Below are 12618 nucleotides of genomic sequence, written 5' to 3'. Positions count from 1 at the left end.
TCCGGCAAAATGTGCAAACAGCGCCATTAACTCGTAGTGGCGAAACGCCCAAGCTTGTAGCCAATTAGTTTCGGATTTCGACCGCTAGGTGGCGCTGACGGCACCCATGTCGGCACTCGGTCGGTAACGTTTGGCTAACAGTTTGAGCGTTTTGCCGCTACGGTCTAGTGGCGCTATTTTCAGATTTTCAGGAGCAGATGATTCCTGCCGCTTGTTGCACTACCCCTTATGGGAATATCGGCAAGAATCATTTTTTCTGTTCTTTAGGGGTTGGATAGAGAGGGAATAAGGGTGCTCACGCCCGGTATTTTAGTGTCAGGTTAAAAAGATAATGCAGAAAAGTGGTGACACTAAAACCCCGAGCGTGAGCACTCTCATTTCCTCTCTGTATTCTCTACGTATATTCTTCTTGGCAAAGTGGTTTAGTTCGCGCGCTTATCGCTAGGTGGCTATAGCGTTTCTATGTCCGTTTGCGGGCTATTTTTCAAAACCATAATTAGTCATAATGATGGCAATTTTTGATATGGTGTCAATGGGCTGTATCATTGCGATCATTTTGAGATGATTAACATGAATTTCGATGCACTGGTTTCCGAGTTATTTAGCTTTTTTCAGGTAGGTACTCAAGGGGCGAGAACAGGGTGCAGAAGAGGAAGAAAAAGGATAATTAGGAATTGTAATTATCATGTTACCAAACAGTATTCAGACTTCGCGGTGAACGAGCTAATGACGTATCCAGTACTTTATCATCCAGTCGTTTCCGTGAAATCTCTCAGTATTCGTACACGCGGCACTGTCCTTATTCGTCGCTTTTCTTCCCGAGGACGTACGAGATTCGATGCGCTCCGAATTGTTATTTGCTGAAAGTTTTAAATTAATTTTAATCCGACATCCAAGTAATAGAAAGCTTGATCGGTAATTCGACGTGTAACAATTAAAATGAAAGTTTCATTTCCAAGTCGGATTGAACCAAACGATGGATCACAACGGTTAAAACATACATGACGAACGCCGAAGCGTCATTGCTGTTGGACAGAGATATTTCCCGAGTGATTTCACCAGTGTTCGGTGGATCATTTCGAACGGAAGAAATCGTTCCTTAATGACGTGTCTTTTTATCTCGGTCACGTTTCCGCACGATGCTACAATATCCTTTCGAGGCCTCAGTTTGCCGCACCTCGCTTGACCAAAAGTAAATTAGTGTTACGGTAGACGAAGAACAATGACTTCTTGGAAGATCCTTCTGACCCTTGGGATTCATCTTTTCCCATTGATCTCCGCCCAGTACAAGGACTCGGAGAGCCTCTGCGCGTCTCAACAGACCTGCTCCAGTTGTCTGCAAACACCACGATGCGTTTGGTGCTCCTCTACGGTGATCATTGCATTTATTATTCACTTTACAACACACGAGGTTCTTGGAAAAATTATTCGAAGATTAAACGTTCATTCTTCTTCAATTAATAGCACGAATGTTCATGCGATTCATAGAAATTGTTACGTTTAAAAAGCGACAAGCTCGGGGAATTATTTTGATGGGCGCAGAAAGCGGTGGTAAAAGGACGTAAATTAATTAGTAAATTAACGAGGTAGATGGAACACCGAAGATAATGTCGCGTGCACAGGCGAGGTTCAGCGAGCGAGAACTGACATTAACATTAGATTTACCAGACGAGTCAAGCTGTCTGGTTTCAGACATTTTATACCACAAATGCCTACTACGAAGACGATTTCGCGTGAAATTATTCAGTCAATTTTCTTGGGGCAAAGGAAATTATTCACTTAGCGTTTTTACCTAGTCCCAGCGTTAACAGTTCGCGTGCCATATCTTCGAAAGATGGGGATAGAATAATTATCTTGCAAGATAGAAAAAGGGTGAACAAATATTTAGTACCTTTCCACTGTTCAATTTTTCCTCCGCTAAATCGATTACTTTGCTTTTATGTGAATTTTATGGGATTTCGTGGGAATCGTTCAATGCGTTTCCTCCACTAAATCACCCTGTAACCTGATTTTATGGGATTGTCGAGATTGCTAAGCTAAAGGATTCAATTCCAGGAGTCGACGGAAACGTCGAGCAGCGTTTTGGTGCGCTGCATCACCAGAGAAAAGTATCAGAAGGATCGCGATCTTTGGTGTCCACGTTCGGACGTGATCGATAACGCGAACTCGTTAACCATGGTCGAAGATCGTCCACTATCTTCGACCAAAGGGACCGTCCCCGTCCAGATCAGACCGCAGAGAATTGGTCTGCGACTCCGACGAGGAACGTATCGCTTTTGCATCATTAGAAAATCGCCTCTCTTCTAAAATAACTCCGGTTACATATCATTATGTTTCTTACAGGCGAGGAACATCGAATAACTTTGAGTTACAGTCAAGCGGAGGATTATCCAGTCGATTTGTACTATCTCATGGATCTGTCGCGATCCATGCAGAGCTACAGGGATCGATTATCGGAAACTGGACTGCAGATTGCGGACGCTATGAGGCAGCTCACTTCTAATTTTCGTCTGGGATTCGGCAGTTTCGTTGATAAAGTGGTACTGCCCATGACCGACACCCGACCGGAAAAGTACGCTCTATATTTCAGCCACTGCGGTTTTAACATTGGAATCGCTGGCAGCGTTATCATTTTTCAGTTTCAATGCTACGCGATTCTGGTGTTAAGAAGCACATCTATCGATTAATGTTTAATTTTCACAGGTTGAACTGGCCATGCAATACGATCAAAGATGGAAAAGAAGCGAGATGCGCGTCTCCTTATGGTTACAAGAATCAGATGCCGCTGACCAACGACATACACTCTTTCAAAGTGACTAGTTCGATTTCATAGAATTTTTCGAGTTACTGGCTGGCCAGACGATTAGAATATTTTCACAGTGATTAATAATTTGCAGTCCCGTGTGCAAGAAGCTCCGTTGTCCGGTAATCTGGACACACCGGAGGGTGGTTTGGACGCCATGATGCAGGCTATGGTCTGCACCGACGAGATCGGATGGCGGCAGAACGCTCGACATCTGATCGTTTTCTCGACAGATGCACCGTCCCATATCGCTGGAGACGGTAGAGTACGTCTCCACAAACTATTTTGCTCGAAACAGTCAAGCCGATCCGTTTCACGGGATACACGTAATTTTCCTACGTTTGTTTCCAGCTCGCTGGGATCGTCGAGCCGAACGACTGCCTCTGCCACCTGGACGAGAAAGGATTCTACGCGTACTCGCTCCTGCAAGATTACCCTTCGATATCTCAAGTATATAGATCGAATCCCTGAACGAATCGCAGACGGTTAACTTTAATTTTCCTTATTACAAGACCTTACGATTGCAAACAGATCAACAAGATGGCACGCGAGCACAATATCAACATCATCTTCGCGATCCCCAGCTCCCAGAGCGAGAGCTACAAGCTTCTCAGCCAGAGCATCAGTGGTTCGTCGACTGGAACCATTGACAAGGACTCCAGCAACGTGGTGGCCCTTATTAGGAGCGAATACGAGGTGAAAGAGATCGTTAACGTTATAATCGCGATGCAATAAATTTATTTTATATCGATGAAACAGACGAGATCGTATTTCATTCAGATTTTTATCGTAGACTGTATCCAGCGTACACGCCTAGGTTTCCAGAAATGCCCTAACGCTCGATGATTTTTGTTCTGTTTTAGAAATTAGTGCAGTCCGTGGCGTTAACGGATGACGCACCGAAGACGATCGACGTGAAATATTTCTCTCGATGCTTGGAGGCCAATGGAGAACTGAAGGAACGACGGGAATGCGGAGGTTTGCGAGTGGGAAACGTTGTTCGGTTCGAAGTAGCTTTGAAGGTACATCGATGAAAATGTGATTATGTTCTCGAACAGTTTCACCGAAACAAAAGAAAATATTGATCGGTAACGTTTCCACTGAGACGGAGGGGGTTCGAGAAAATATATTTTGTTGTAGGCGGTCGAGTGTCCAGCGGATGTCAGCGAATGGCAACGGACAATCAGGATAAAGCCTAGAGGCCTGAACGAGAGCCTGACAATCGACTTGAACATCGTGTGCGACTGTCCTTGCGAGGGACCAGGACATCCTGTGAGAATAACCCTCCGTTAACTCTCATCAACCCTTTCAAGATTGTACAAGTAAACATGTAAACATTCCAGAAACGTTTTCTTCTTCGTTTCCACTGTACTCTCTGCCTGAGCCGAGAGTAAAATACTTTGCAGTCTCGAACGGGGTTGATCAAAATTCTGAAAATTATATTATTATTCGATGAAAACGCCAGGGGTACAAGACGGGCTCGGCGAATTGCAAAGGAAACGGTACCCTGGCTTGCGGTGTTTGCGCCTGCGACCAAGGTTTTTACGGGAAACATTGCGAATGCGAGGGAAACGACGTCGGCACGGATAGCGAAGCAGCCATGATCGAGTGCAAGCCTAACAACGAAACCACCGAGATCTGTAGCGGCCGTGGAGTTTGCAAATGCGGTGTGTGCGATTGCGCCAAACGACCGAACCCGCAGGAGATTTTCTACGGGAAGCATTGCGAGTGCGATAATTTCTCCTGCAAACGCAGCGGAGGACTGGTGCGTACATTTCCTAAACAAATTCAACCTTTTTTTCTTTTATTGAAAAAGTGTATAAATTATTTACACCCTCGAAGAACACGGTAGGATCGTACCTTGATCAACGCAGAAAAGCTGATAGAGTCTGATGTCGTCTCGACAGACAGAAGTAGCGACAGGAATGTCAGCTAACGAGCAAACCGAACAAAGATTGTTGCTGGCTATCGGGCAGGGTTAAAGAAAAGCCCGTGTGTCTTTGCGTAGTCGTTTATCCGCCGCGCCGGTTGAATAATTCTGCCGTTTAAGGAAACTTGCGCGCCGCGCTCCACGGCGGATAAATTACACGCGTTCGCCGTGTGGATTCTATTATTCCATCTGTCGTCGCGTTTGCGTTTAAGGTTTGCGGCGGCCGGGGCAAGTGCGAATGCGGTACCTGCAATTGCCTGGGTGGATGGGGCGGCGAAACCTGCGAATGCAAACAGACGAACAGCACATGCATGCCCCCCTACGCCGAGATCGCGGAGATTTGCAGCGGACGGGGCGAGTGCGTCTGCGGTAACTGCCACTGCCACGAAAAGGACAATATCCGGTACTCGGGACAGTACTGCGAGGAGTGTCCGGTTAGTATACATATGTACAAAAATGATTTGCTTCCGACCCTGGCGGTAAAACTTATTCGATAGCGAAAACGTGTTCCTCTAGGTTCGCTTTTTTTGTTTTTCTGTTTCTGTTGTCAGACATGCCCGGGACAGTGGTGCGACGAGCTGAAGGACTGCGTGGAATGCGCAGCTTACAACAGTGGTCCTTACGCCGAGAATGGAAAATGTGACACCTGTCCCCACCAAATTGACATCGTGAGAGATTTAAATAATTTATGGAGCACCATTTTTCCGTTGCTGCGAGCGTATTCATGTTTCAAACGACGCACAGGTGGACGTTGTCGAAGAGGACTCTGTTCAGGATCAGGATACCGCGGCCAGGGTTTGTCGGACTCCAGGTGACGCGGGTTGCACTTTTACTTTCAAGTATCATCAGCACAGAGATGGCACCGGAGGAGACATTAAGATATTCAATATCCTGGCGCAGAAGGAAAGGACGTGTCCCAAGCCAATCAACGTTCTCGGTGAGGGAATCACAGCATCGTAATTACTCGACGGAAAGATCCGCAGTCTAGCAATGACTGTCGTCAAAGATTATTTTGTACGAATTGGAGTAGCTCCAACATTCATCTGTTTTGCAGGCGTTGCAGTCGGATTGGTAGCCAGCACGGTGTTCCTCGGGTTCCTGGTGCTTCTAATCTGGAAAATATCAACGATGGTGTACGACAAACGAGAATTCGCAAAGTTCGAGCGCGAGAGAGCTCTAGCTAAGTGGAACCGGGTAAGAATATCTCGAATTTTTCGTTCTGCATACTTGAACCTAATGAATTCATCGAGTTGTCTTAATGCATGCAATGATTCTAGGGGGATAACCCGCTGTACAAGCAAGCCACGTCAACCTTCGTGAACCCCACGTTTCACGAAAGTACCAAGGATTAAATTAAGGTGGGAATGGAGTTAGTTCTCCGGAAGAGAATTTCGATCTCGATGCATTTTCTCGGTGGAACGGTCTCGTTGCGTTCGAAGGGGAATGCAACGCGGCAGGTAGCGCCGCGGAAGGTGCGCGAAACGAACCATCCGAGACGCCATGTTACTTAATTGCTGTCGGTGGGAAGTCCAGCCGACAGGAATTACGTTTCCACAATCTTTCCGCTAATTCCCTGAACGTTATCTTCCATTCTTTCGCAAGCTTCCTCTCCGAAACTGGAGTTTTCTGTTACAGTTCGAAATTGTCAACGACACCCTAACGAAATTCTTGACAAAGAAACAATATGCGTTCGAAAGCTCGAAGATTCATCCATGGGAGATCATTTTTAGCACGCGCGATAACTCGAGAATATAAAAATATTTATCGATTAAAATAGAAGAGATTATATTTATTTTTAGCGGTATTCGATGGATCGAAGGATCGATGGGATTGTCGAGGCTCCTACCAAGTTGGTAGTTAACGCGTCGACGGATCACGAGATTTTTAAAGTTTCGATAACAGGAAGTACGAGGAACGAAGAAGAGAGGGGGCGGAGAAGGAGGGCGAGGAGAAGCCGAAGGTCGGCTCGCGATCAGCCATAAATCAATTTTAAATTTGATCCGGGGATTTCGCGCGGAGATAGGTCCTGCCCTCTCGGGCCGATTGTTTCGAATATCCTCTGGCCCCGTACTTTATTGCTCGCCACGCTCGAGGAAGGCAGCCTCGTAAGGAGCTCGTAAATTCGTCACCATAGTCGGCTCCTGCTGCAAGACCCTGCGGCGATTCGCTATATTTCCCACCAGAAACCTAAAGCTCTACCCACATCGACGATCGGTCCGCCCATACGACTCGATTACCCTGTGTCGGTGCCCCTGACTCGAAATTTCTTCGACTCGATCCATCGCTGACATCCTCTCGATCGCTGGACAACGTTGACAACTGGACGACGAACGGTAATCATCGGTAAGTCGTTCAACGAAATAGAAATTGGTAGAGACCGAATCTGTCGACAGAAAAATTAATTTCGGTGTTCAAGGTGTGAACCATCGATTACCCAACGAGCATTCCCGTTTCTCGCAAACGGTCGTCTACAGTCTACCGTCGGTTTCGAAACGGGCAGGTCCGCGGAGAGACGATTTTTTCGCGTTTTTCGATCGTTTCGCTGACGTAACCTCGTCGGTTGCCCCCGTCATCGATCACGGGCTGCTTAGCGCCTCGTAAACCTCGAAACAAGACGCCTAAGAGGCCCAAGACGCCTAACAGCCACGCCTCGCGTTCCAGCGTCGCAATCGCGGTTCCGATATCCGAGGCACGCGGACCGAAACCGTTCGTTCGAACCTTTGCTTCCACGCGTAGCGCATACATAGTTTCATAATTTTCGGAATTTCCGGGTTTCGGTTAAATCCTGTTGGGGGCCGCGATGGGATAGACAATGGGGTCGAGGCGACGTTCGAAAAGGCTGCTAGAAATTGCGCAGGTAGATTCCGAGAGCGGATTCGTTGTTTCGTTGTTCGCCGTTTCGTTGTCGGGTTCGAACCGGATCAACGATCCCGCGAACTGGACCAGCAAGGCCCCCGTGCCGTGGTCGAGCCTTAAGGATAGCCGAGGAGAGGACTGTCGGGGCAAGAGGAGGGAATAGCGGAGCCGGACCGCTCCGCATACTAAATCACCGCCGCACGTCCGTTTCTTTACATTGCGCAGATTTTATTGATTATTTTACGACCTGGAACATTGTAAATCTCTTCATCCTGTATCGGCGGCCACCCCCTCCCCCGGAGGATGCCTGCCAATTACGACAGTCGTGTGCAGCATTGTCGTCGTGCACCGGGATAACAAGTTGCACAGACTGGCCAGTGGGAATTCGATTGGTAGCTCCTACCGTGGCTCCGGCTAATTGGCCTAGCTTCTGTCACACTGTGAGGAGGTGACAAGTTGTCTAGGAAAGAGGTCGCACGACTGATTGATGCTACAGCAACCTCCACCACTGGTCAGAGTCTAGCTGCCACGCCTACTGTCACGCGTGTGCCAGTTCGAAGGTTGGATAACGATCTACCGGGTAATCAGGCAAGTTTATTTTATCAAAATAATTCGTACAAGAAAACAGGCAGAACTTACCGATTAAACGAGAGACTGTTAATCGTTCGGCTGTACAATTAAAAAACAAAGAAAAAAAACAAAAAAAAAACTGAAAGTAGCTTCATTATCGTTTTCGAGGATTTCTTGCTTTGTCCAGTTCGCAAGAAAATGCTTGTGGTTCGAATGTTTCTGGTTCCGGTGCGCCAATGGCTCCGCAGGAACGGGAGCAAAAAGGCGGGCACGGCCGATCGGCAAGGCAAACGAAATTACGAACCGCTCGGAAAAGGGTAAGACAGGATCTTTGCGCAATTTGATATACGCGTGGAACGTCGTGGCCCGGCCCGGCGCGGCTCGGCGTGGCGCGGCGTGGCGCGGCTCGCCTTTCGCCCGCGGAACAATGTTGTTCGTTTTCGCGGTCGCTAATGGCCGCCGCCGGTGCCTTAATTACAACCAAATACGGTCCAATCAGCCCTCGGGGGCCGGCGTTGTCGGCCCGCTTCGAGCTTTCGCTCCGTTCGGCATATTGTCGGGTCCGGGCCGATTCGAGACTGCCCTTCTTTGCTTCCACGGTGCATCCATCGTGTTGCCTCTTGGCCATTGGCGGCGGCACGAGGGGCCACGCGACTCGACCATTCGATTTTTCAAGTTAAACGGACAACCAGATTCCTCGTTTGCGAGCAATTTTCCGAAGAGCGTGGATAGGCTTTGAAACGCGAACACGGTACTGTTTTGGCCGAGTCGAGAGCAAAGAGGCCACGCCCACTTCCACAAGTTCCACCCAACTCGATTCACATAAACCGAACGAATTCCACGGTAGCATTGTCTCCGTCCAAGTCTCTCGACAAGGTCTTTTGCTCGACTGCCTTGTTTCGCGTCGTTTGCCCGCCGGGGCAGTCCAGATGACACCGATAGAAGACGAATAAATAAATCCACCACCACCTTGCGTCCACTTTGAAACTTCGAAATTCGAAATTCGAAATTCGAAATTGGAGATTCTAGGCGCGCCGAGCCGAGCCGAGCCGAGCCGAGCCGCGTCGCGTCGGTGATCGAGGCGCATCGGTGCGGTGCAACGCTCACGGACGATCGAGAGCTGTTGCACCGATGCGCACCACCTCTCCGCGACCGATGCAGTCCGAGGCTCGTTAGTGCTAGGCCGTAAATCAAGCCGCAGGGGTGCCAACCCGCTAATATTACCGGGGTTCCCCCGGGATAGGAGGAGCACGTTCGCGCCGCCGCGCCGACGCGCACGGTAAACGTTCGATATATCTCATCGATAATGAGTTTGTTAAATGGATTAATATTCCACTTTCTCTTTTACCCCGTTCCGCCGTTTAACTCTCCGGCTCGACGACCCGTGTGGCATTGTTTCTCTTAGCTTAGGCTACTCCCTCCTTTAGGGATCACGTTGTTCGCGGACGATTCCCTGGTCGAACTTGCCGTTGCTGTCGACCAATTCATCGGGCAATCTCTAGTTGCCAATCACAGATCCCAGAAACCTATTAATCGAGCAGGTAATGCGTAAACGCGAAACGCGCGCTTTCTTCGGGGTCAGGCGAATCGGGTGTTCGCGATCGGGAAGCAAAGCTACGTTCGAGCGCCGTGTAATTTAGCAATCGGTGCGCAATAGAAAAATCGTGTCGAGCCAGGGAAACGGTTATCCATGGGTTGCATCGATTCGAGATTCTCTCTGTCGGACTTTCGTCCGTTCGGCGTGCGCGATCGTAACGACCGGTTATCAGGGAACGGGATTCTACGCGAAAAGGTCGATATATGCGTTTAGCGGAATCTGGTGCGCTCCTGGGGCCCGGTATAACTTCGTATATACAGCCGGATAATTAATGGAGCCGGTAATGAGCTGATTATTATTAATAATATTTAGCCGGGGTTAAGCCGGGCCGACCCCGCCGCGCTGGAGCCCGGCTGCTCGTTAATTGAATCTGCCAATCATCGTAATGAGCGTCAGCGCTGGATCCGCTGTCCGTTGGGCTTCGTTGTTGATCTGCTCGAGGCCTCGGGACTCTTGATGCTTCGGCTCGCTTCGACTCGCTTCGACTCGCTTCAACTTCGCTCGGCTCGGCTTTTGAAAAACGAAATATTCGTGTTGCTCCCTGCAACCTTATCCTAAGAAATTGTGAGCAATTTTCTGAGCGCCGACCATCCTTTCGAGAACTTGATCGACATCGCTCATCCTTGCGTCCCGAACCTATTCTCGTCCTAATTGTTTCCATTCGGCTCCATTAATCGTTCTACTGCAACGATCGCGTTAGCTACCGTTAACCGATCGACGCTATCGAACGAGTTCCTAAGAACCGATCATCTACCCTTGCTCGATAATTGCCTCCGAGATCACACGGGAATCGTATACAATCGAGTCAACGGTAGTGCACCGTTCCTTGGTAACGGGCGGGCTCTTCGTGGTCGGTAAGGTGTTTGTTGCTTGCTAAGAGATTATAGCGGTCGATCGTCCGCGAGAAATTGCGCGCGCAAGCATCGTCCCCGGTTAATTCGATCTAATTCCGCGATCAGGACCGATTTCGGCTATCGACGATAATCGACGGGTCTCGGGTCCCAGGGCCCGGAGAGAACCCCAGGCCCGTGATGGGATACAATTAAGAGGAGACGTGGCCCTTCGCTGATCTATTAATTCCTCTCGGTTCGGACTCACCCGACAAGCGTCGACAGCAACGAATTTTCACGTCACTCGTTCTTCGGTCTCTTTATTCCTCGATCGATGTTCTCGATCACCGGTGCACCGTTATCTCGTAATCTATCCGTGCACGGTAAACTCGGCAACGGTTAATTTAGATTGCAACGGAGCCAGAGACAAATGGACACTCGCCTAATGGCCGAGCATCGATCTCTGCGCTACGAGGAAATTGCCGGAAGTCCTCTTCGAAAGCTTTCAAAGCCGAACAAGCGAGCGATCGGACTAAAAGAGAGAAGAGGAGCTCTGGAGGTATGCGAGCAGGTATGGGAATTAGGCTTATCGCCGAAAATGCACCGAACACTTGTCCCTCGACGGCTTTATCGCCTGCTCCTGTTGTCCCGGTGACCTAACCGATTCATCCTCCAGCAATGCCGAAACGAGAAAGAAAAAAAAAAAGCGAAAGGCGAAAGCAAAGTGCTTCGAAAGTCGGGATATATTGCCCAGGGACAGGTTGCTTCGAGACTTTTCTATCTCGCTCGCCTAACTGCCACGTTCACGCTGCTTTCGTGAAATTGTTTTTCGAGCAGCGTTTCGGTACAGGTACGTCTTTCGGTACGTCTTTACCGATTTAGGTGAAATTTTGTAGGATCGTTGCGTGTTTCTCGGTGCAGATTTCGATTACGTCGGGATTAGAAGCGGAATCGTATTTCAGGGATAGCGGCACGATCGGCTACCGAATGACGGGAGAAATTAATCAAAATAATCATCCGTGGGGCCCGGGGCGGCCAGCGGGGCCTGTCATTTACTCCCCTGGAACTCTTCCTCTCTCGCCGTCCTGCCTTTTAGTATATTCCACGCTATTCCGGTAGCCGACCGAGAGGGACCTTCCTTTGGCCTTTAGCCGGGAATCTAGGAGTCCGATGGATACCCCACGCCCCGAGGATCCTTCTTCTCCGCCCGAGGTTGAATTTAAATCAACGTTTCGTGGACGCGACGCTTCGTCTGCCCTTCACGGAATTTCATTTCCGAATCGCTGTTTGGCTCCTCGATTAACCCCGGTGAAACTACCTGGCCGAAATCGTACGGTCCAGATCTCTATTTCACTATCATCGGACTCGAGGAGCGCTTCTGCGAGAGAGAGAGAGAGAGAGAGAGAGTGTGTGTGTGCGTGTGTGTGTGTGTGTGAGAGAGAGAGAGAGAGAGAGAGAGAGAGAGAGAGAGAGAGAGAGGCGAAGGCCGAATTAACCGTTTGCACTCGGAGCTACGCTAACTCGAAAACAAAACATTTCTTCCGATCTAGAATATTTTCATTCTACGTGTATAATTATTTTTTCTTTTGTTGGCACATCAAGGGTGGAATTTGAGGGCGCAAAGTAACGCCATCGGACACGCGAATGAGAAACGGCACGGCGCGTCGTGGAGGCAGGAGGTCCGAATGGGCCAATAACTTTGCGAGCTTATGTTCCTGAATATAAAGGGGACAGTGGTAGTTTGCGGTACGACGTCACTCGAGCATCCTACTGGCTACCCCTCCTATTATTCCCCCCCGTTTCCCCGGTTGGCCAAGGGCCCCACAGTCCTATGCCGACGGTTTTTCTGATGCACGACAGTCGTTCTTATTCAAATGCACGCCCCTGCAAACCAGACGCGATGGCTCGCGCGAGTTTACCAAGTGATTCACGGCTCACCGGCAGCGTTCGGCGCAATTTTATTTCGATAACGAACAACGAATAAACATAACTAATAACGTTATATACCCCGCGGAATAAGGGGTACGTTGTT

At 49.0% G+C, this 12618-nt stretch overlaps 1 protein-coding gene across 1 annotated transcript; it reads left to right on the top strand.

The window, feature by feature from the left end:
• Window positions 1-335: 335 nt before the first annotated feature.
• LOC143362470 (integrin beta-PS) lies at window positions 336-6501 on the top strand. The gene is made up of 15 exons (XM_076802672.1): window positions 336-1372; window positions 2056-2272; window positions 2344-2572; window positions 2704-2812; window positions 2898-3068; window positions 3155-3253; window positions 3335-3499; window positions 3667-3825; window positions 3944-4075; window positions 4269-4568; window positions 4946-5167; window positions 5285-5401; window positions 5478-5670; window positions 5788-5927; window positions 6011-6501. Exons 1-15 carry the CDS (start codon window positions 1223-1225, stop codon window positions 6083-6085), a joined length of 2478 nt encoding a protein of 825 aa, XP_076658787.1. The 5' UTR covers window positions 336-1222; the 3' UTR covers window positions 6086-6501.
• The last annotated feature ends 6117 nt before the right edge of the window (window positions 6502-12618 follow it).

Source organism: Halictus rubicundus, chromosome 17 (genome assembly GCF_050948215.1).
Source record: "Halictus rubicundus isolate RS-2024b chromosome 17, iyHalRubi1_principal, whole genome shotgun sequence".
NCBI lineage: Eukaryota > Metazoa > Arthropoda > Insecta > Hymenoptera > Halictidae > Halictus > Halictus rubicundus.
This window is presented reverse-complemented; position numbering and strand designations above follow the sequence as displayed.

Excerpts from the sequence above, each read along its gene's own strand:
- LOC143362470 (XM_076802672.1), top strand. The coding sequence starts at position 1,223 with ATGACTTCTTGGAAGATCCTTCTGACCCTTGGGATTCATCTTTTCCCA. Across the intron at positions 2,273-2,343 it reads ACTCCGACGAGGAACGTATC|GCGAGGAACATCGAATAACT; the intron begins GCTTTTGCATCA and ends TGTTTCTTACAG. Across the intron at positions 5,168-5,284 it reads AGTACTGCGAGGAGTGTCCG|ACATGCCCGGGACAGTGGTG; the intron begins GTTAGTATACAT and ends TTCTGTTGTCAG.